The following is a 23,320-nucleotide window of genomic DNA, read 5'->3' as shown; positions in this document are numbered from 1 at the left end:
TATGCGGGCCTCTCACTGTTGTGGCCTCCCCCGTTGCGGAGCACAGGCTCCGGATGCGCAGGCCCAGCGGCCATGGCTCACGGGCCCAGCCGCTCCGCGGCATATGGGATCCTCCCAGACCGGGGCACGAACCCGTATCCCCTGCATCGGCAGGCGGACTCTCAACCACTGCGCCACCAGGGAGGCCCTAATTTTATCTTCTTAAGCAAATTTTCCCTGCAGCATTTGATCAGCTGGAGTCTAGACCATTGCTCTTTGGATCTGTTGCAGAGCTCTCATCCAGGGGTTTTTCTTTATTTCTCCTGTGTGCTGAATTACCTCTTTTTTTACATATATATTACTTTCTTTATTTGTTTACTCCGTTGTTTGGCTGGACCACATTCTCTAGTAGCCTCCCAAGAAAGCGTATATTGGAGGTGAATTGTTTGAAACCCCTGCATATTTGAAAATGCCTTTGTTCTACTTTTATAACTGATTTTTAATTTGGCTGGACATAAATTTTTAGTTAGAAATCACTTTCTCTCAAAATTTTCAGTACTGATGTTGAGATATCCAATGCAATTCAAATTTTTTATTTTGTTTTGTTCGTGAAATCTATTCTTCCCCTCTCTGGAAGCTTATAGAATTGTTTGTTTGTTCCCAGTGTTCTAAAATTTCATGATGATGGGCCTCACTCTGGGTCCATTTTCATCCATTGTGAAGGATCTTCAGTGCGCATTTTGCAGTTTCCATTTTGGAAACTTACAGCTTTAAGTTCTATAAAATATTCTTAATTTTTTTTATTATTTCCTTTTTTCTGTATTGTTTTCTGGAACTTTTATTTTTCATATATTGCCCTCATGGCCTGGTCCTATAATTTTCTTATATTTTATATTTTCTGTATTTTTTCCATCTCCTTCCTGGAAGATTTTCTTAGCTTAGTAACCAGTGCATTTTTAATTTCTGCTACTATATTTTTACTCTTCAAGAGTACTCCCCCCACCCCACCCCCCCAACTCTTCCCTTTTTTGTAGCATCCTGTTCTTGTTTTATAAATGTCATCTCTTCTAGTTTTTTTCCTCTCTCTGCATAGTTTATCTGTTCATATAGGTTGCTTTCCATAAATGTCTGGTGATCCTTGGTTGTTTGCTTATATTTACAAGTAAGACATTAAATGCTGACTAGAAGCTCTTCGTGGATATGTCTTGTAAACTGTGGCCTTCAATAAAAAGATATGATTGGGATGTCTTGTTGAGGAACCCCAATATCAATATATTTAGTCTTTTGCCTTTGGTCAGATATTCTAGAAAAGGATCATTTTATATGTTTCTGCTCCCCTGCCTACAGGACATAAGCCTGTTTGTCTGTTTTGGAAACCTTGGGGATAAGAAGGGGGAGGGGGAGGGATCTCAGCCTTTATTATGTAACTTTCATTTAATTCCCATGATTTTTGCAGGATGACCACCATCAGTGTAGGATTCCTCCATCTAGATACCCTCTATTTTGCCCTTTCCAGAAAATAAATCTATAGTTTTCTGCCAGGATGGATTGGGAAGTCATCTATTATGTGGACTATGTAGAGAAAGGATATGGATCAGTGTTGCACATATTCAGCTACTTAAACAATCTTTAAAACAATCCTCCTGTTTTAGCCACACCCCCATCCTCACTTCTAGAGGTGACATTTCCTGATCACTTTCAGATCACTCCATTTTAAATAAGGTACTTTTCAACACTCCATACTGGCAGCTTAGGAACTGTCAGGTTGGCTAATCAGTTACCAGGCATCTGTCTACTTTTTAGCTTCCAAAGTTTTGTTGCTATTGATCTGTCTCCAATTTTCTTTTTCTCTATACATTTTTCTATCATTTAAATATAGCACTGAGAAGGAGTGGAGGTTAAATATATTCAGCCTGCTATCTTTTCCCAAAATGTCTAACTAGTTTTTCAGTTAAGAGACACTATATTCATGTTTTAAATTTAATTCATGCTATCCAGTTTAAATTTAACTCCTATTTAATTCATCTCATATTGATTTCTTACTCTTAATTGGTAACCTGGCCTCAAGTTAACTAAGAAAACCCTATTCAGTGTGAACTTGTTTGATTTTCTCCCTTCTACCTCACAATTTTTTTGTATCCCTCCCTGTTCTCTCAGACCTCCCTCTTGTGCTCTTAATCTCATTACTCCAGCCTCTTCTGAGACCTTCTCCATCCTAGAGGCAAGCTAAATCCCCTCATTTTCCATTTCTCTTAGCCTTTCTGCACCTTCAACAGCCTATTTGTAAATCTACCTAAGTTTCTTACTTTAAAAAAATGAATAGCCTAACTTTTCATAATCTTTAAACTTCAGCCCAGCTTTCTTACTCTTTTTCAGTCTTTCCCACACACAAAAAAATGTCATTTGACTTTTTATCTTCCATTTTCTCCTTCACTCTATTCCACTTAGTCCTCTATATGAGCCCTTTTAAAAAAAATTTATTTATTTATTTTGACTGTACTAGGTTTTCACTGCAACACGTGGGATCTTCCTTGCAGCATGAGGGATCTTTAGTTGCAGCATGCAGGCTCTTAGTTGCGGCATGCAGACTTCTTAGTTGCAGTATGCATGTGGGATCTAGTTCCCCGACCAGGGATTGAACCCAGGCCCCCTGCATTGGGAGGGCAGAGCCCTACCCACTGGACCACCAGGAAAGTCCCTATATGAGCTTTTTTTGAAAATTACTTTCTAAACAAAACCACCAACCCCTTCCTGGCCACAACCAACTTGACTACCTACTTTCCTTTGAGACTCTTTCCCTGTCTTGTTTTTTAAAATCTAATTCTTATCTTGCTCTTGTTTAACTTCTCAGTTTTTTTCCCTCTCTTGTCCCTGTTCTTCTGTGTGCTCCTTTACTTGTGGGCTTCTACTTAAGGCTACCTAGAGAACAAAACAATTAAAAGTTCATAGAAACTTACTGATTTTCCAAGTTTTTCTTGCTTTATTAAAGAAAGTGACATGATTTTTTAATAAACATTTTTATGACATTAATAAGGTTTAACTTTTAATATTTAGGCAGGTGCTGTAAAGGATTATATTAAGATGATGCTTCAGAATGATTCACTTAAATTTCTGGTTTTTGCACATCATTTAAGCATGCTCCAAGCTTGCACAGAGGCCGTCATAGAAAACAAGGTATGTTACCATTTATCTATAAAATACTTCTTAGAATGCAGTTTTTAATATACTAAACATCAATTGTAGTTTTATAACTGAGCTTTTTTGCCTTCTTTAGATGATGGGTTGGTATAATATCTATAAATTATTATTATGTATTTTTATTGCAGATTATACTAATATTATGTTTCCGTTGTATTGATAATATACTATTAAGTTTTCCCTTTTATACCAGTCATAATTTTCCACTGATCAAATTATCTGGATTGATTAAAATATGCTGCCTTGATAGGCTATAATGTGAATTCTGATTTTGTTACTGGACCATTTGAGATTGGTATAGGCAGTTAAAATTTTTTGTTTACCAACATGGTGGCCTTAGAATGTGCGTGATTTTGAGGGGGAAAAAAGAACGATTTCAGCCAATTTTAGTGCCCAGCTGCAGTCATACCTTTTAAACTTGCAGGCAGCCTACTCTATAGAATATGATTATTAAGATTTAGTGTAGGTGGGTTTGAAACATATGCCCAGGTAAGCGCCACCAAACCTGCTGGCCTCACTGCATTCTCTTCCGTCCACCTTGTTTTCCAACAGCCCTATCGGCCACAGCATCTGCCATTTTTTCTTTCAGAGTGTAAACCTGGTTATATCCAGTGTAAACCTGTCATATGTGCTAAGGGCTTCCAGAGATGCTCTGAATCGGCCAGAGAAAGTTCCTGACAAATTATATGAGCTTAATATACATGTAGCAGCAGAACCACTTGCCTGTGCAGGTAGATATTTTAAAGGGAGGAATAAAGCCATATTTTTGTAAAACTCTGTATACATATTCAAGCATTTGCTAATATGTTCATTAACATTACCAAAGATGTAATTCTAGTGTTTTCTTCATAGAAAGATTTATGATAATATGATATAGTAAAGTGCTGTGTATTAAAAGATGCTTTATCATTATCACATAGTATCTGTGAAACACCCTCTGAAGAAGAGTTAATTAGCCTTAGAAATAAATTTTAAATGATTGAACAGTAATGTTAGATTTTTAATTCTGATTCATTACACCTTAAAACCACCGGAATCTTTTCCAAGTGTGTCTCTTCCCACTCCCACTTTACTGGTATGTTTAGAATCCCATTTAGTGTCACTAAGAGTTAAAAACGTAGGTAAAACTCTCCCTAGCCTGACAATGTGTTTTCTTTAGAAAGACCCTCAGAATCTCCCTTGATGGATATTAAGTGGATCACTGGTCAATTTACATCTGTTTTGTGAAGACATAGAAAGTTGATAAGGGGCATTCTATTTAATGATTAACTTGATGATTCCCTTATAAAACTGAGTATTTGTATGTCTCAACTGTTTAAGGCAACATTTTCCATAAAAGTGCATATAAAAATGAGGCAATTTGAAATTCAGGGCTTATATTTGTTTTTACAAAGTTGAGTAATAAGTTCTTTTTAGCTATTCTAACACACTGATTGCTCCTTTTTCTCAACTCACATAGTTCTTAAAAGATAGCACTGTTCAGTTTAGCATTTGATGTTTCCTCACTTTGTAAAAATGTATTTGGGTGTCTTGGTTCCCTGCCTCAGTGGAGATGACCATGTCACATATTTCTTTTAAGTTTAATAATGCGAGAAAAGAGAACTCAAATGGTACATTAAAAAAAATGTTTTCCCAGTTAATGTTGCGACATTTCAGGACTACTCTTCATGAATCCCTAATACATGGGCAGAATCTTCTTTTTCTTTTCTCACATGTCTGACTTTATTTTTACTTTGGAATTAGTGATCCTGTTACTTTAGAATTAGTCATCCTGTTACTTTAGAATTAGTCTGATCCATGATTTAAAGTTTGCTTATTAATTTACATAGAATGTTACTGATAACAACATTAGCTTAATCCAGTAATGATTATAGAGCTCCTATTATATCTGTGGCATCACACTTGGCGTTGATGTTATGAAGATGAACTAGACATAGATCCCACTCTCAAGTAGCTTAAAAGGTTTAAAAACACAAAATTGTTATAAGAAGCTATTAAGAAATCTGGTTAAGATTCTTCTTGTATTGGCCTTTCTCACCTTCTGAGATGACCCACACTCTGTCTGTGGAGTGTGTTTCTCTCTGAATAAATCCGCTTCTTGCCTATCACTTTGTCTCTCACTGAATTCTTTCTGTGATGAGACATCAAGACCCTGAGCTTCATTAAGTCCTGACACCAGCTAGACCAACTCCCACTCATTGTCAACACCATTGGGGACGCCTTCTGTGCCGTTTCTTAGCAACAACTTTTTGGGCACTATCATCTGGTTGGGAGACTGCCTTGGAAGGGATAACATTTAAAATCGATCCAGAACTTCTACTCCTGAATACATACTTCAGATAAACTGACACAGGAACACAAAGGGACAGAGACATCTGTGAAGGTATTCCCTGCAGCACAGTTTGCAATACCCCAGAACTGGAAACAACTGTCTATCAAACAACAAATAAAGTACTATGATATTAGTAAAAACAAAAAAAATTCTTCTTGTGTAACATTTACTAACCTGTCATCTTCACCAGTTTCTATTTTATTATGTGAACATAAAAATAAGCTGTAGGGCTTCCCTGGTGGCGCAGTGGTTGAGAGTCCGCCTGCCGATGCAGGGGACACGGGTTCGTGCCCCGATCCCGGAAGATCCCACATGCCGCGGAGCGGCTGGGCCCGCGAGCCATGGCCGCAGAGCCTGTGTGTCCGGAGCCTGTGCTCCGCAACGGGAGAGGCCACAGCAGTGAGAGGCCCGCGTACAGCAAAAAAAAAAAAATAAGCTGTAAAATATGTATAATAAGATGGATGCATAGGAGCTTGTCCTAATTTTGCCATTTCCCTTGTTGTTGGTGGTAGACTCGTTACATTAGGATTGATGGAAGTGTTCCATCTTCAGAAAGAATACATCTGGTTAATCAGTTTCAGAAGGATCCTGGGACTCGTGTGGCTATCCTAAGCATTCAGGCTGCTGGTCAGGTAAGAAGTTTCAGGTCTAAATTTGATAATGAATTGTTGAGATGATGAAAATGTCAAGATGATTAACCATAACTATAACTTTATATCTGGTGTGATAAATATTCATTCTACTTTGGAGAGTGCTAGAAAGTGTAACAGAAGGAGACCTCAACACCTCTGACTAAGCTTCCTAAATTTTCAAGGAGAGAATTTCCTAAAAGAATATAGTTAATGTGATTATAATACTTTTCCATGATCTTTTCCTTCCTTTGAATTTGCGTAGACTTTTCTCATCCCTTTCTTTATAGCACTTATCTGACTTGGTTGTTTTCATCAGAGTCTGTGAGGCAAGGTGGCCTGAGGGAAAAGAACTCTTCTGTCTTTCTGAACTTTTAATGGAGTGCCCTTGGTTTGTCCTTTAGAATTAGGTTTGGCTGCAAGTAAATGAAAACCCAAATTAAGAATGACTTAAATCACAAAGTTTTATTCTCTGATATAGGCAGTCTAAGGCTAGCATGGTAGTTTCTTAGCACTTAGGCCCCTTCTGGTTTTCTGCTTTACCACTCCTAGCAGATATCTCTCTTTTTTTTAATTTAATTTAATTTAATTTAATTTTTTTTATACAGCAGGTTCTTATTTGTCATCAATTTTATACACATCAGTGTATACATGTCAATCCCAATTGCCCAATCACACCACCATCCCCACCCCCCACGGCTTTCCCCACTTGGTGTCCATACGTTTGTTCTCTACATCTGTGTCTCAATTTCTGCCCTGCAAACCAGTTCATCTGTACCATTTTTCTAGGTTCCACATATATGCATTAATATACGATATTTGTTTTCCACTTTCTGACTTACTTCACTCTCTGTGACAGTCTCTAGGTCCATCCACGTCTCTACAAATGACCCAATTTCGTTCCTTTTTATGGCTGAGTAATATTCCATTGTATATATGTACCACACCTTCTTTATCCATTCGTCCGTCGATGGGCATTTAGGTTGCTTCCATCTAAGAGGGCTGCTAGAGCTTATCCATCATATCTGCGATCCAGGCAGTTGACTGGAGAAAGGCATGCTATATCTCACTGGCCTGCAGTTAGTCCCAGGGCCACAACTAACTTCAAGGGAAGTTGGAGAAATTAACCGTTATTCCAATTAGTCATATTAAACATCAGGTGTCACATTACAAAGGAATAAGAAAAGAAGAGATATTAGTCTCTGCCACCCTATGTAAGAGGGGATCCTTCTGGATGTCTTTCTTACTAACATTCTAAAATATTTTTATATAAATGTCTAAGCCAGGATATTTAACGTAGGGAAAAGTAATTGAGCATATTGCTGTTAAATATCCAACCTGCTATATGGCATATCTGGCAGCTTCTGTGGATTCTGGAATCCGGACCAGGACCAAAGTTCTCCTTTTACCGAGCTAATTGATGTACATAAAATTGTATATATAGAGAGAATCCATGAGGATGAAGAAGTTCTAGAACTAACTCACTAGGAGTTCTAGCCAAAAAGAGGGTTGTCTCAACACTTTCCTCATGTTGGATTAAGTTTCCAGTAATCTAGTTTTATGTCTGTTAGAATATTTCAGCCATAGAGAATATCATCAAAAAGAGCTTAAAAGTAGAAATGGAATACTGATAGGTCAGGAGAAGATAAGTAGGAGGAAGCTGGGTAGGAGAATCTTGGAGTGACCTGATAAAAGACTTTCGGAAATTAAGATTTTGCAAGGCACTCACATTTTATTCAAGGCTGTACTCCTGAAGACCTTGTATAGTTCAAAACTCATATACTTGAATACTAATATCTTCATAGCAATAAAGGAAGGTATTGTAGAAGGGGCTTTGTTTTGGAGGTTTGTGACTCTTCCATTGTAATTTAGTAGCATCTTTTTTTTTTGGCCATGCAGCGCCACAGGTGGGATATTAGTTCCCCGACCAGGGATCAAACCACACCCCTGCAGTGGAAGTGCGGAACTTTATTCACTGACTGCCAGGGAAGTCCAATTTAGTAGCATCTTTGTGTGACGTTGATCCTGCCAACGTCAACATGGATTCTTGTATGGTCATATGATACTTTTTACACACTTAAAGGTGTCCATCTTTAAATATCAATAATACTTAATTTTTCTGCATTATCTCTCAATATGTGTGGCATTTTATATCCTAAATAGCAGCACAGTTTAGCGTGGTGTTTATTTGACTCTCTCCATGTTTTTATTACTTCTAAGTTCTGTTCCAAAGTAGTTGATCTTCAGCTTGAGAACTGATGCCACCATTTAATGAATACTAGTATGATGGTATGTGATATAAAAATATTTCAAGTTAAAATAACATATCAAAATAACAGCACAGCAGTCACAAAAGTCACTTACAGAAGTTCCAGTACACGTGAACAACAGCATAGATTGGATTAGATGACACTTCCAAAGTATAGTAGGTATTTCTGCTGACCACCTAATATCACTTACTACTATGTGGCAATAGCGTAATTATGGTCCACATTTCGCTCGGCCTCTCCACTTTAAAGTCATGCATTTTTTGACACATTTTTAGTTTGAGGAGATTTTCATTATTTCATATACTAATTGTAAAACAAGATTTAGTTCATATTTTTAATGTTACACTATTTCAAACTGATATAAAATGCAATTGCACAAAAATGCAATTGTGTTTTATTTATACATCAAGATACAAGTCAGTAAATGTCAGTCTTTGGGATGCAACATGAGAAATTCCATAGAAAGAAAAGAGTGTGACTGTAGACATGATTTTATTGCTTTATAGAACAGCAGTATGAATTAAATGAATAGAGGATGCCATTGCTGTCATAGTTGCCATGGATACCATGTGTTAGAAATTATATTCTCATTTATAATGTATTTTATTAGATTTTCCAGTGTTATTGTGAATCAAGTCTTCATCAGAGGACAAAGTGATTTTGTTTATATATGTATCCATTAAACTGACTTTTGAAATATTGAAGTACCTTTTAAATGTGTTCTTTGTAGTTCACCTGGCTATCTTGCAATAAGCAGTCTTCATTTGCCTTTCATGAATTAAATTTTCTTAATTTGGCTTAAAATGAAAGACTCCTTTGTTTTTAAGTCCTTCAGTGTTCTCTTGTCCATTGAACATACTCAAAGACTTTATTATATATGGCTCTATGCTAAATTCTCAGTTTATTTGCATCTCAGTTTCTTCACTTTATTTCGCTTAGGGTTTGACATTTACTGCTGCAACTCATGTTGTATTTGCTGAGTTGTACTGGGACCCTGGACACATAAAACAAGCAGAAGACCGTGCTCACCGGATTGGACAGTGCAGTTCTGTGAATATTCACTACCTTATTGCAAATGGGACTCTAGACACCCTTATGTGGGGAATGTTGAATCGCAAGGTAAAGCTTGAATTTAAACCAGTTTACCACTTACTCATTATTACCCATAGCCTGCATGAGTTAAGAGGCTGAGTTTTAGTGTTTTCAGGCAAAGGATATCGAAGTACACTGAGATATTGATGTTGATAGGGACCAAGTCCAGAAAAGGCTTCAATTGGTAGTACTCTACCTGCTATCCTCGGTCATGAGAGACAGACATGAATTTATGTGTGTTCCTATTGTCTTCCAAGCCCTTCTTCTACCATTTTAGCAGCTAGGGGAGGATGAGCTAGTAAGGAACTAAAATGCTTTCAAACCCCTTAGCTTTTTGTAAGCTAAGAATAAACCCTTTTTCAACAGGATTTTTGAGTTCCGGGCTAAATTTTGGACAGAGGACAGCCTATACCCGGATTCTAGAAAAGGTATTAGGGATGTTGCTTGCTCTGTCCACTCAGCTGTCTCTTCTCCCTAGCCTTGAGGGATGTTTATAGAAAGGACTTGACTAAGGTCTAGAGGATGGCTTTCAAGCACTGAGTATAGATATTCAAAATGGCCAATCATATGTATATTCAATTTCAAAGTTTATAAATATTAGAATAAAAGTTTTTATGAGAAAAGCAAATAGTATAGCTTCTCTAGTTAACCTTTTCCTTATTAAGCATAAGAATCATTGACTTGGCAATTTGGTTGTAATTATAAATAATTATATTACTAAAGCCCTTGATACGTTGAAACAGTAAGATTTTCTTTATTGGATTGCTTGTGATTTAAATGCAAAATCAAGTTACTACTTAGTAAATGTCAGCTGTGAGGTGACCTGTTGTAAAATTCATGCATTTTATCATCTTACAGGCTCAGGTTACGGGGAGCACACTGAATGGTAGGAAGGAAAAACTTCAGGCTGAGGAGGGTGATAAGGAAAAATGGGATTTCCTGCAGTTTGCTGAAGCTTGGACTCCAAATGAAAAGTCTGAAGAGCTCAGGAATGAAATGTTGTTCACTCATGTAAGATTATATGACATTCTTTTCAATTTTTTTTAATATATAACTTTATCATATATTGTTTTAAATAGCAATTTTCAATTCATGCTATTGAAAGGAGCCTCCGCATAAAGGTGGAAAAACTTTAAGAACTAAAAGATGACTTTGATATAAGGAGGCTGCAACAGTGGTTTGTATCTTCCAACAGTTATAGATCAGTGCTTACTGTTCATGTCCTTAAAAAAACAAGCTAAGTAGAATCCAGCCTTAAGAAGAAAATATGGGAGACTATCTCTGTGACCCTGAGGGTAGGGAAAGATGTATTAAATTTGCCACAAAAAGTAGCATACACAAGTCACATACTCAGTAAAGATATTTGCATTACAGTGTCCAAAAGTATGTAAAGAATTTATACAATTCAATTAGTAAAGCAAACAAGCCAACAGAAAAATAGGCAAACAATGTGAGTATCAGAGACCAGAATAGAAAAAAACATGAAAAGAAACTACCTTCACCAAAATAAGACAAATTCATAAGGGTACCCTGTTCTCTTTACAATTAGTATGTAACCTATGGTGTGATACTTTGAGATCACGTGACTATCCTGTTCCCCAAACCTTTCACACAGTGGTTTTAGCATTCATTGATCTTTGCCTGAACCAGTTTTGAAATAGTGTTTTTTCCAATTCCATTATTGCTTCTTTATTTATTAGCTGTTCTGTGAAGAAAAGCTTCTCATTTAAAAAAAATATCATTATGAACATGGGCATTCTATTATTATTATTTAGTGTGTTATAAACTTTGCCTTTTTTTTTTTTTTAAAGATCTGGTTAGTGGAAGCTCCTTTATTTTATGTTTTGGTTTGGTTTTTTTGTTGTTGTTTTGGGGGTTTTTCTATTGAAGTATAGTTGATTTACAATATTGTGTTAGTTTCAGGTCTAAAGCAAAGTGATTCAGTTATATATATATATATATATATATATATATATATATATATATATTCAGATTATTTTCCATTATAGGATCTTACAAGATACTGAATATTGAATAACACAGTTCCCTGTGTTATACAGTAGGATCTTGTTGTTTATCTATTTTATGTATGGTAGTTTGTATCTGTTAATCCCATACTCCTAATTTATCCCTCCCCTCCCTCCCTTTCCCCTTTGGTATTCATAAGTTTGTTTTCTATCTGTGAGTCTGTTTCTGTTTTTCAAATAAGTTCAATTGTATTATATTTTAGATTCTACATATAAGTGATAATCATATGATACTTGTCTTTCTCTGTCTGACTTACTTCACTTAGTATGATAATCTCGAGGTTTATCCACGTTGCTGCAAATGGCATTATTTCATTCTTTTTTATGGCTGAGTAGTATTCCACTGTGTGTTTGTGTGTGTGTGTGTGTATGCCACAATTTCTTTATCCATTCCTCTGTCAGTGGACACTTAGGTTGCTTCCATGTCTTGGCTATTGTAAGTAGTGCTGCAATGAACATTGGGGTGCATGTATCTTTTTGAATTAGAGTTTTCTCCAGATATATGCCCAGTAGTGGGATTGCTGGATCATATGGCAACTCTATTTTTAGTTTTTTGAGGAACCTCCATACTGTTTTCCATAGTGGCTGCACCAATTTACACTCCCACCAACAGTATAGGAGGGTTCCCTTTTCTCCACACCCGCTCCAGCATTATTTGTGTGTGTGTATATATATATGTATTATTTGTGTGACATATATATATACCACATATAAGTGATATCATATGATATTTGTCTTTCTCTATCTGACTTACTTCACTTACTATGATAATCTCTAGGTCCATCCATGTTGCTAAAAATGGCATTATTTCATTCTTTTTTTCATTTTTAATGTGGCTGAGTGGTATTCCATTGTATATATATACCACATCTTCTTAAACATGGGCATTTGGATTGCTTCTGTATCTTGGCTCTTATAAATAGTGCTTCTATGAACATTGGAGTACATTATCTTTTCCAATTAGAGTTTTCGTCTTTTCCAGATATATGCCTGGGAGTGGGATTGCAGGATTTTTTTTTTTTTTTTTTTGCGGTATGTGGGCCTCTCACTGTTGTGGCCTCTCCCGCTGCAGAGCACAGGCTCCGGATGCGCAGGCCCAGCGGCCATGGCTCACGGGCCCAGCCGCTCCGCGGCACGTGGGATCCTCCCAGACCGGGGCACAAACCCGCGTCCCCTGCATTGACAGGCGGACTCCCAACCACTGCGCCACCAGGGAAGCCCAGGATTTCTTATTTGTAGACTTTTTAATGATGGTCATTCTGACTGGTGTGAGGTGGTACCTCATTCCTACAACCAAACAATTCCATTACTAGGGATATATTCTCCTGTATGTGTATAAGGGTACATGTATAAGGATGTGTACCAAGTCATTTTTTAGAATGCAAAAAATTGGAAACAACCAAAATGCCTATCAGTAGGAGAATGGCTACATAAATTGTCATAAGATACTACTTAGAAGTTAACATGAATGAATTAGGTTTATATGCATTAACATGATCAGATTTTGAAAACATAATGTTAGTTTTTTAAATGCAGAGCATACACACAAATATTATGTATTTATGAATACATATATATGTAATAAGATATATAAACAAAGATTGGAAGAATACATAATAAATTTATTGCCTCTGGAACAGGAGGAGAATGGGTCTGGGAAGACTAAAAATGTGGTAGCATCTTTATCAGAAATATTTTATTTCTTTTATTTTAAAAAAGTATCAGAAGTAAATATTATAATATTAGTACTTATAAATTTTGAATGGTGGGTATATGAATATTTGCTATATTCTCTGTACAGTAACAAATGCTTTTTGGAGGCCATATATAAACTGAATAAGAAATAATAGAGAAGCTTATAGTCATTCAAACTGTCTGCTTTTTTCCTAGCCCTTCTGGATCAATATAGTGTGAGAGTTATGGGGAGTTTAATTTTAATTTTTGAAAGAATTGATCAGATATTATAGGAATGAAATTGAAGTCTGTACACATTTTCTCATAATGCAAAATTAAAATTTTAATGTCAAGTTTAGTTCCATAAAAACATGTGTTTTATGTGGAATCTTACTAAGTTTTTTATGTATCCTATTTGGAGGGCTAGTACATTTTTCTTTTCTAGAATACTAGAATGCCATTCTGTCAAATTTGCTAAAAAAAAATAGAAGAATTATTTCTAAGACATTTTTCTTTTATTTTAAAAACTTTTCTTTTAGTAGTGCTTATTATATTATATTTTGGTCTATAAAAATCGATATCCTAGGTATTTAAAAAATATATAACTAAAACCATGATTTGTAGCTGTTCTTTCTCTAAAATTCCCTGTTGAACTATGTCTGAGTGCGTTTCTAAGATAAATATTAAGAACTTGAAACACATCTTCCCACATTTATACATGTTTATTGTTTTTAAGTGTCTCTGAAGAAAAATGTATATCTGTGTACAAAGTTTAAAAAAAAATTGCCTAGTCACCCTTACCAAATCTTGCTTTCCTAAATTAGGTGTTTATCTTTCATAGTTCAGTGTTACCTTGCACAGATTTCTCAATGCATGTCTTTTACACAGATGGTTTTATATAAACTGGAATCTTGTAATGTGGAGACCATTTGTTCAGTTTGCTTTGTTTTGCTTTGTATTTGTTTTTGTTTCTTTGTTTGTTGGCCAGGATGTGAAGTGTGTTTTAAAGGACCTTAGGTGAGGTCGCTGCTCATCGGTTTGTCTTTATACCCTCTGGCTTCATGCATCTTAAGAAATGTTGAATTTGTTGAGAGGTCCTAAGGAAATTTAACCAACATGTTTTTCTTTTGAATGTTTCCAGAATTTCAGCATTTCCTATGGGAATTTTTCTATCTATAATAATGTCTTTCAGATCCTTTTTTAAAGCCTTTTAAAAAAATTGCCTACATTTAGCACTTTTAGGATACTTCCAATTTTGCTGATTAAACTTTGCCAAATTAACTAATTTTGCCCATTGTCATCAAAAACTTGTTTAACTAAAATGTTGATAACAGTTCTAATTGGATGGTTTTTAACAGCTTATGAATATTTCTGTAGTGTCATCATTTTAAGGAATGTTCATTTTATCTCTGTCCTGGCATCTGGCTGCTGCAGCTGGAGGTTAAAGCTGGGGCAAAGAAGAGGGACCTTCCAAGGCCAGAGGAACAGACTATGTGTTAGTCAGTGCATGGCTCAGCCCAGGCCGTCAGCTCTAGAGAAAGAGACCAGGAGGCTCAAACAGGAGGAGACCGGGGCGCGGAGAGTGAGCCTGCAGGGCAGAGAGAGGATGAACTGAGGCAGAAAGAGTCTGGAGACTCCAGGTCCCTGGGTCCCTAGTTCCCCATAGTCTTCTTAACCCTCCCAGTATCATCACATTCAAAATGCTGTGGACTCTATAAATGATTTTTAGAAGGCCAATAAATGTGGTAAATTTGGCAAGTTGGTCTTCAGTGAATTGGGTTTCAGGTGGATTGGCTTTCAGCATATGGGCTTTTGGCAAATTGTTTTCTGTGAATTAACCTAGAGCTAATATTAGTATGATTATGGGTCCTGGGGACAGAGAGACCTCTGGTTAGGAAGAAGATGAGAGAATATTTTCCTGAAAAAAATTTTTATATTAGTTTTGTTCTTTCCTGCCTTATTTGTCCCCTGGGGTTCATTCAGAACGGCATTATTTTTGTCTCCCTCCTCTCTTAATCAGAATTCTCTGTCTGTCACATAACTCAGCTAATTTATTGGGATTTTAAAAATGTATGGGGCTTCCCTGGTGGCGCAGTGGTTGAGAGTCCGCCTGCCGATGCAGGGGGCACGGGTTCGTGCCCTGGTCCGGGAGGATCCCACATGCTGCGGAGCAGCTGGGCCCGTGAGCCATGGCCGCTGAGCCTGCGCGTCCAGAGCCTGTGCTCCGCAACGGGAGAGGCCACAACAGTGAGAGGCCCGCGTACCGCAAAAAAAAAAAAAAAAAAAAGTTTGGAACTGGGGCTAGTACTCTACCAGTATATATGGATATAGGTGTACTGGCTGTTAAATGTTAAGTATTTTGGTAAAGGTACATAGCCACTTCTTCAGTCCCTTCACTGTACTCCCTCACCCCACTGCTAGGGCCTCCTGGACCTCCTCGTGATCCTGCACAGCTTGGGCCTCTAGGAGTCTGGTTCATACCCCTGCTGTAGCTGTTGTTAAGTATTTAAATAACACCCTGCATGGAATTAATCACACAAATGTATGAGTCACAATTCTTTACCCATCCTAGATATATTTACATTTTTAAAGCAGTATTTATTAACCCAAATGAAGCTCAAATTGAAGTCCAACTCAAATGAAAAGAAATAATTCCACCACCACAAGGAAAGCCTAGGTGGCTATCCCTTCAGTAACCAGTCCCGCCTGGGAGTCCATCACCAGGGTGACTGTCTCAGATGCGATCCACTTTCTCAAGCTTCTTCCTTTATTCTGCGTTGGAATGTGCATGGCTTCTAAGTACTCTTGGTTTTGCAGTGTTTTGATTTTCCTACATTGGCTTCCATGGAGTGATAAAGTAGGGCATCTCCAGATGGAAGGAGAGAAAGGTATGAGCTATATTAGTCTATATTGTCATTTCCAAGTAATTAAAGGCTGTTTCTGAATAAAATTGAATGAGTGGAGTATTCAAATAGGAAGCCTGCCTCTCTAATTTTCATTTTTTCCTGCCATCATCTCAGGGGTATCCCTTCTTTTAGCCATAGCTGTGGGAAATTGGGCCCTTCCGTTAACCTCTTTAGGACCTTTTCCGGTCCTCTTTTGGCCCATAATGGATAAGAGCCAGCAGCAGCATTTATGCAGCCATTTAAGTCCCTAGATCATTAGATGGATTCTGAGGTCCCTTTCATTTATTTTATATATATAAAAAATAATGTATCTGAAGAGAAACTTGGTGTGTAAGAGATTCATAGATAAGCAAAAGAAAGGACTCTAACTTAATATGGGTAACAAGTCCAGCTCCTGCGTAGGATAAATCTTCTTTCTGCTTGGTTTCTCTTCTCCAAATCTCGCTGAGCCAGAGCTGCTTCCATTTCATTACTTCAGACAGTAGTTCTCTTTTCCATTTTGGAACAGATCTCTAGATAGTTCCCAAATTTAGCCACACTGGTCTCTGCTTTCCCTCAGCAGCTGTTTTCATTTTGTAGGCTTTTAGTTCAATTATCTCCCGATTTTCCTTTCTTCTCACTAGCTTCTCCCTGGTTGTCTAATCTTCCTTTCCTTGTGGTAGTACTTACATCTTTGACCTGGCTCACACCCTGCCTTTTCTCTGTCATAATCATCCTTAAGTCCCCTGGTCTGCTGTCCTCAAGACCACCTAGAACATTCTTCACCCAAAGCAGATTTACATTTGAAACACCCATATTTGCATTAAAAATATACAGGATGATTACTGGTCTGCTGAAAAAAAGTTCTATGTAGTTGAAAAGGAACTCTTTTTGTAAAAATTTATTTATTTTATTTACGTATTTGGCTGCATTGGGTCTTTGTTGTTGTGCACGGGCTTTCTCTAGTTGTGGCGAGCGGGGGCTACTCTTCATTGCAGTGCGTGGGCTTCTCATTGCGGTGGCTTCTCTTGTTGCAGAGCACCGGCTCTAGGCACGCGGGCTCAGTAGTTGTGGCGCACGGGCTTAGTTGCTCCACGGCATATGGCATTTTCCCAGAGCAGGGCTCAAACCCATGTCCCCTGCATTGGCAGGTGGATTCTTAACCACTGAGCCACCAGGGAAGTCCCTGAAAATGAGAACTCTTAAGCACACTGTGAAATTTAAAAATATGCCCCAAAAATTCAAAAACAAACTTAACATTTTTTATTAAATGCCAACATTGTACAAAATGTTTGTTTCGTTGTGAGCTAAGAAGCGCAAATAAGAAATTCTCTCATACATATAAAAAATAACCTTGTTTCCCACATATTGTCTACTTTTAAAAACGGTGACAGCAAAAAGTAGGTTGACCACAGGAGCTCTATATTCATGAAGTATAAATCATTCTTATCCAAAATCTCTTGTTTCTCAGTATGCTAAAGCACTACTTTCTTGAAGGAAACACATCTTAAATTAGAATATTTGTTTAATATGTATTTTAAAATTCAAACCATTATGTAAACATGATGTAATTAGTTTGCATAATTGCCTAATAATAAGGACAAGAGGGTAGCCTCATTGTTATGGATAGAGACATAAATATCTCTGTCACAGCTTACATCATATAGTGCTGTTATTAGGCATTTTTCTTGTTTACCTTTATGACTTCAGTTCACTCAGTGAAAATAATTAACATGTACTGAGTATTCCCCATAGCCACTGTGCCAAGCCCTTAACACTCATGACCTTATTTAACCTTCACAGCTACACCATAAGGCAGATGCTGTTACCGTGCCCCCACTAAAGCTCAGAAAGATTAAATTGCCTGCCCAAGTTCATACAGCCAGTAAGTAGCAGAGTTGGGATTTGAACTCAGGCCTTTTTGCTGCAAAGTGTACCTTCATAACCTTGCCAAACTATACTAGATACATTAGAGTTAGCCCATTGTGGATCAACAATTATTTGTGGAATGAAAAGAACATTGAAACACTTCAGTTTGGTTAGCTAGTGTTTATGGGATGTTTACTACTGTTATGGACCAGGGTTCTTGGCCTCCTTAATCAATAGAAATTGATCAGAGGCCAGACAAGAAATTCAGGCAAGGCTTTATTGGGGCCCCTGCTGCAGCAGGGCGGGCAGTGAGAACAAGCAACAGCTTCCCTTGCTTGCTTGCTCGCTCAGGGGGAGTGAGCTGGATCCTTATGTGGGGTGAGGGTAGGGGTGTGTCCAGGGGTCAGGCCAGAGCAGGGGCTTAGGTGGTCTGCCCACCCCTTAGGTGGTGTACGGAGCATGTGCAGTCGCTGCTTTTGCTCCCGACCCCCTGCTTTTGCTCCCGGCTCTTCAGAAGTGGCAGTTGGGCTTTTTGGTCTTTGCATCTTGGTGTCCATAATTTGCCCCCACTGCCATGCACACAGTTATTTTTAGTTGCTTATAGTTTCTTTGTATTTTGTTGCTGGAGGAAACGTTTGTTCAGGTGCAAGCATTGTAGCAAAGGGTCCCAGGTCCCATGTCCCAGCCTGTCTTACTATGTACAGGGTATTCAAAGATTATTCATTATGTAAATAGTTATTAAGATTATTATGTATAACTGTTTCACATTGCTGTACAGCAGAAACTAACACAACATTGTAGGGACTTCCCTGGTGGTCCAGTGGGTAAGACTCCGAGCTCCCAGTGCAGGGGGCCCAGGTTCGATCCCTGGTCGGGGAACTAGTTCCCACATGCATGCCTCAACTAAAGATCCCACATGCCACAACAAAGATCCCGCATGCCACAACTAAGACCCGGCACAGACAAGAGAAAGAAAGAATCATCTTTCCAAAAAAAGAAAGAAAGGAAAGAAACTAACACAACATTGCAAGTCAGCTATACTCCAATAAAAATTAATTTTAAAAAAGATTATATGAAATGCAAATCAAAACCACAAGGAGATACCACTTCACACCCACTAGAATGACTAAAATTAAAAAGACAGACAACATGTATTGGCACAGATGCAGAGAAATTAGAACATTTATACACTGCCGGCAGGAATGAAAAATGGTGCAGCCATTTTGAAAAACAGCCTGACAGTTTCTTAAAATGTAAAAACACAGATTTAATGTATGACCCAGCAATTCTGTACTCCTAAGGGAGTTGGAAACATATATCCACATAAAACCTTGTACATAAATGTCATAGCAGCATGACTCATAATAGCCAAAAAATTGAGAACAGTCCAAATGTCCATCAGTTGATGAACGGATAAACAAAATATGGTATATATATCCATACAATGGAATATTATTCAGCCATAAAAAGGAGTGAAGTTCTGATGCATGCTACAACATAGATGAATCCTGAAAACGTTATGCTAAGTGAAAGAAGACAGACACAAAAGGCCACATATTGTTTGGTTCCGTTTATATTTAGTGGCCAGAATAGGCAAGTACATAGAGATATAAAGTAGATTAGTGGTTGGTTGCTTGAGGGAGGGAGGGATGGGAAGAGGCTGCTTACTTGGTATGGGGTTTCTTTTTGAGGGTGATGGAAGTGTTTTACAATTAAACAGTGGTGATGGTTACATAATTATACTAAAAGGCACTGAACTGGACACTTTAAAAGAGTGAATTTTATAGTATATAAATAGATTACATCTCACTAAAGCTGTTATTTTCTTTTTTTTGGCTGTACCACTGCAAGCAGGATCTTAGTTCCCTGACCAGGGATCAGACCCGTGCCCCTTGCAGTGGAAGCACCAAGTCTTAACTACTGGACTGCCAGGGAAGTCCCTAAAGCTGTTATTTTAAAAAGACTATATGCTAGGTGAAAAGATAAGGAAAACAGCTAACTTTCTTTTGGAGCTTACTCTTTAACTGGGAGAGATGATCATGAATGAATCATTTTAATGCAATATAATAAATGTGAAAATAGAGATATATAACCAGGCTCTGGAAACATAGGATAGAATAAATAAATACTTGGGGCATGTGGGAAAGTTTCCCTTGAGAAACATCAGAGCTGGATTATGAAGAATGAGTTCAAAAGGAGTGGGTCCTGGTTCAGGCAGAGGGACCACCAAAAGCATGCCCCAAAGCCCAGTGATAGGAGCAGACGTCCTGGGAATGGGAATTCCATGCAAATGTGTGAGTGCAGGGCACACTGAGAAGTGAGTCAAAGGAGAGGAAGCCTGAAACTTTGGCACGAATCAGATGGAGTGGAGCCCATACATGCCATGCCAAGAAGTTGCACTTTATCCTAGGGAAGTAGTGTAGTGTCATCAGAGGCTTTTAAGCAGATAAATAGCATGGTCAGGTTTCTGTTTTCTCAAGGTGCTCCTCGTGGCAGTGTGGGAAATGAATGGGAGGGAGAAGGGACAGAGGTTCTTGGAGGCAGTGGGATCTGGGGAATGGATTTCTTCTGCCCTCCCTCCCATCCAGTTTGAACCTGTGGTAAAGGGATTTTCTGTCTCTACTCCTCAGGGGTTTCTCCCCAACCCCAGAGGAGGCGTTGTTAATCAAATTTGTTTCAGCCTGAGAACTTGGGCCACAGTTCAGGGCTAGTGCTTCACAGAGGCATGCTTCTCCTGTACTATGTCTCCACCGGAAGCAGGGCCTGTAGTCTTCTCTGCTCGATTTGAGGTGAGAAGTAGGAAGTCCCCTTATGGCCTTGGGTTCTGGTTGGTTTCTTTAATATACCTTTTACCAAATTTTACCTGGGTGCTTTTAGGCACTTACAGGTTTATTACTAAAGCCAGTTCCTTTTTATTCATAAGGCTATTACTATGTAAAAGTCTCCTTTGGGGCTTCCCTGGTGGCGCACTGGTTGAGGGTCCGCCTGCCGATGCAGGGGACACGGGTTCGTGCCCCGGTCCGGGAAAATCCCACATGCCGCAGAGCGGCTGGGCCCGTGAGCCATGGCTGCTGAGCCTGCGCATCCGGAGCCTGTGCTCCACAACGGGAGAGGCCACAACAGTGAGAGGCCCGCGTACCGCCAAAAAAAAAAAAAGTCTCCTTTGTCAGGGATTCCCAAACGGGGTATGGGGCACTAAACTCCACCCTGAACTCCTAACAGTGGTAATGGTAATAGAGAAAGAAAAATTCCAGACATTTCAGAGGTAGAATCATCATAGTGAGGCCTAGGAGGTACCTGTCTAACAGCAGCAGGTACAGGAAGAGTAGAAGGGATTGAAGCAGGCATTTAAGGGAGATGCCATAACCAGAGGCATGCAAGTAGGTAAGGGCAGGACAAACGGAAGCCATAGGAAGTGATCCAGTTTAGTCTAAAACTGGAGAATCCATAGCAGAGGACTTCATATTAATTTGGTAAACAGTGAAGAGCAAAGAGATTGTGATGGTAGAAGGTGAGCAGGCTTACGGGCAGAGTGAAGACCCCGCTCAGGCCCTCTGGAGTTTGAGGAGCCTCTGAACCACTCAGCTGATGTCTGTGAGGCATTTGGAGGTCAGGCCTAGAGCTTAGGAGAGAGATTATGGCACATCGGCCCTGATGAACTTACCCCTGCCCGTCACGTTCTAGTGATCCGTGCACTGTGTTATATGTAATATTTTGCTGTGAATTCTAATTGCCCTTATTGAGATGGCTGTTCCCAAAGACATTTGCCTGCACTGCTTTTTTTTTTTTTTTAATTTAATTAATTTACTTTTGGCTGTGTTGGGTCTTCATTGTGGTGCGCAGGCTTCTCATTGCAGTGGCTTCTCTTGTTGCGGAGCACAGGCTCTAGGCACACTAGGGCTTCAGTAGTTGTGGTACGCGGGCTCAGTAGTTGTGGCTCATGGGCTCTAGAGCGCAGGCTCAGTAGTTGTGGCGCACGGGCTTAGTTGCTCCGCGGCATGTGGGATCTTCCCAGACCAGGGCTCGAACCCGTGTCCCCTGCGTTGGCAGGCAGATTCTTAACCTCTGCACCACCAGGGAAGCCCAGCCTGCACTGCTTTTGATGTCATCTTTAAAAATAAGTAATAACATATTCTTTTTTACCACTTTGGTTTTTTAACCAGAGTGTTGTTTTGTTTGCTTTGTTTTCTCTATGCCCACGGAGAAAAACTTGTTGTGCCTAAGAGTGGATCACTGCCAAAATTTTATTTAATTAGTACATGGGGATGGACATTGTGTGAAATCTGAAAAAGTCATGTCTTTTTTAGGAGAATTTAAATTCATTTTTCAGTTAGATGATTGAAACCCTACTTTTGTCACTGTATATTCCCTGGCTTGTTTAAATGTTAGTGAAGGCTTTTTAGTTCCAGTTCCAGTCATCAGTCACCTGCCATTCAAGAGACCAGCAAGATGTCCCAATCAGCCATTTGTAAACGGTGGTTTTGTTAATTCTTTGGGGAACAGGAGAGGAAAGACATGAGGCAGTACTGGTTTCTCCCAGAGCTGACCTTTGATCAAAGTCTATTAAATCTGACACCAGTGCTCTTGTTGGTGGCGTGTGCTGCACTGGAATGGCACCAGGCTTTGAAGTGTTTTATTGTTTTTTATGAGTTTTACCAGATTTCCTTTTCCTCTCCTTCAGTTCTAATAACAGACTTTTAATCCTATCATCATGGCCAGGGGATTTGTCTCTAAAGAGCAGTTGTTTACCGTGGTGCAAAACAGAGCAAATGTGTTAGGTCCCTGAACCTTTCAAATAAACACATGCATTTTGCCACCTTAAGCATTTTGCAGTTTTTATTCCCAGCACTTCTCACCAAAAGCAATATTTCTTCTTTGGCTTTTCAAAAACAGTATTGAACAAAAGACAGGAAAACAGTAACTGAGCGTCAGCTGTATAACTGAGGGCAGGAATATGTTCTTCCATTTTCTACATTTCTTATTACACAGGCATGTTGACTTAACTGTATTTTCCCCAAAGCCTTGTGATAAAAATCACTGTAATCTTAGATTGCTCCTCTTATTTAGAAACACCTACTTTTAAGTTCCTTATTTATCACACATTAAAAGGGTCACTTAATACAGTTTCTTTAAAAAGTCATGATTTATCGTAAGATTTATTGTAAGATAATTTACAAATATCTTGCTATCTTTAGTAATTTAAACAGTGGACCAACAATTTCTTCTGACAAGGACAGCAGTAAGCTGAAAACAAAATCAGCTGGCTGAATCTTCTTTGCCTCTTGTCTGAGGATGAAACTCGATTTTCATTAGTCCAGAGCTGTGGCACCAGAGATGATTTCAGTCAGCTCCTTGGTGATGACAG

At 38.6% G+C, this 23,320-nt stretch overlaps 1 protein-coding gene across 1 annotated transcript in view; it reads left to right on the top strand.

The window, feature by feature from the left end:
* ZRANB3 (zinc finger RANBP2-type containing 3) overlaps positions 1–23,320 on the top strand; it is a 254,833-nt gene that overhangs the window by 199,238 nt on the left and 32,275 nt on the right. The window contains exons 9-12 of the mRNA XM_082631346.1: positions 3,034–3,153; positions 6,022–6,141; positions 9,348–9,527; positions 10,359–10,511. Of these exons, the coding sequence (XP_082487472.1) occupies positions 3,034–3,153; positions 6,022–6,141; positions 9,348–9,527; positions 10,359–10,511 (573 nt within the window). The remainder of the gene's footprint in view (positions 1–3,033; positions 3,154–6,021; positions 6,142–9,347; positions 9,528–10,358; positions 10,512–23,320) is intronic.

Source organism: Mesoplodon mirus, assembly GCF_964341445.2.
Source record: "Mesoplodon mirus genome assembly, chromosome: 8".
NCBI lineage: Eukaryota > Metazoa > Chordata > Mammalia > Artiodactyla > Ziphiidae > Mesoplodon > Mesoplodon mirus.
This window is presented reverse-complemented; position numbering and strand designations above follow the sequence as displayed.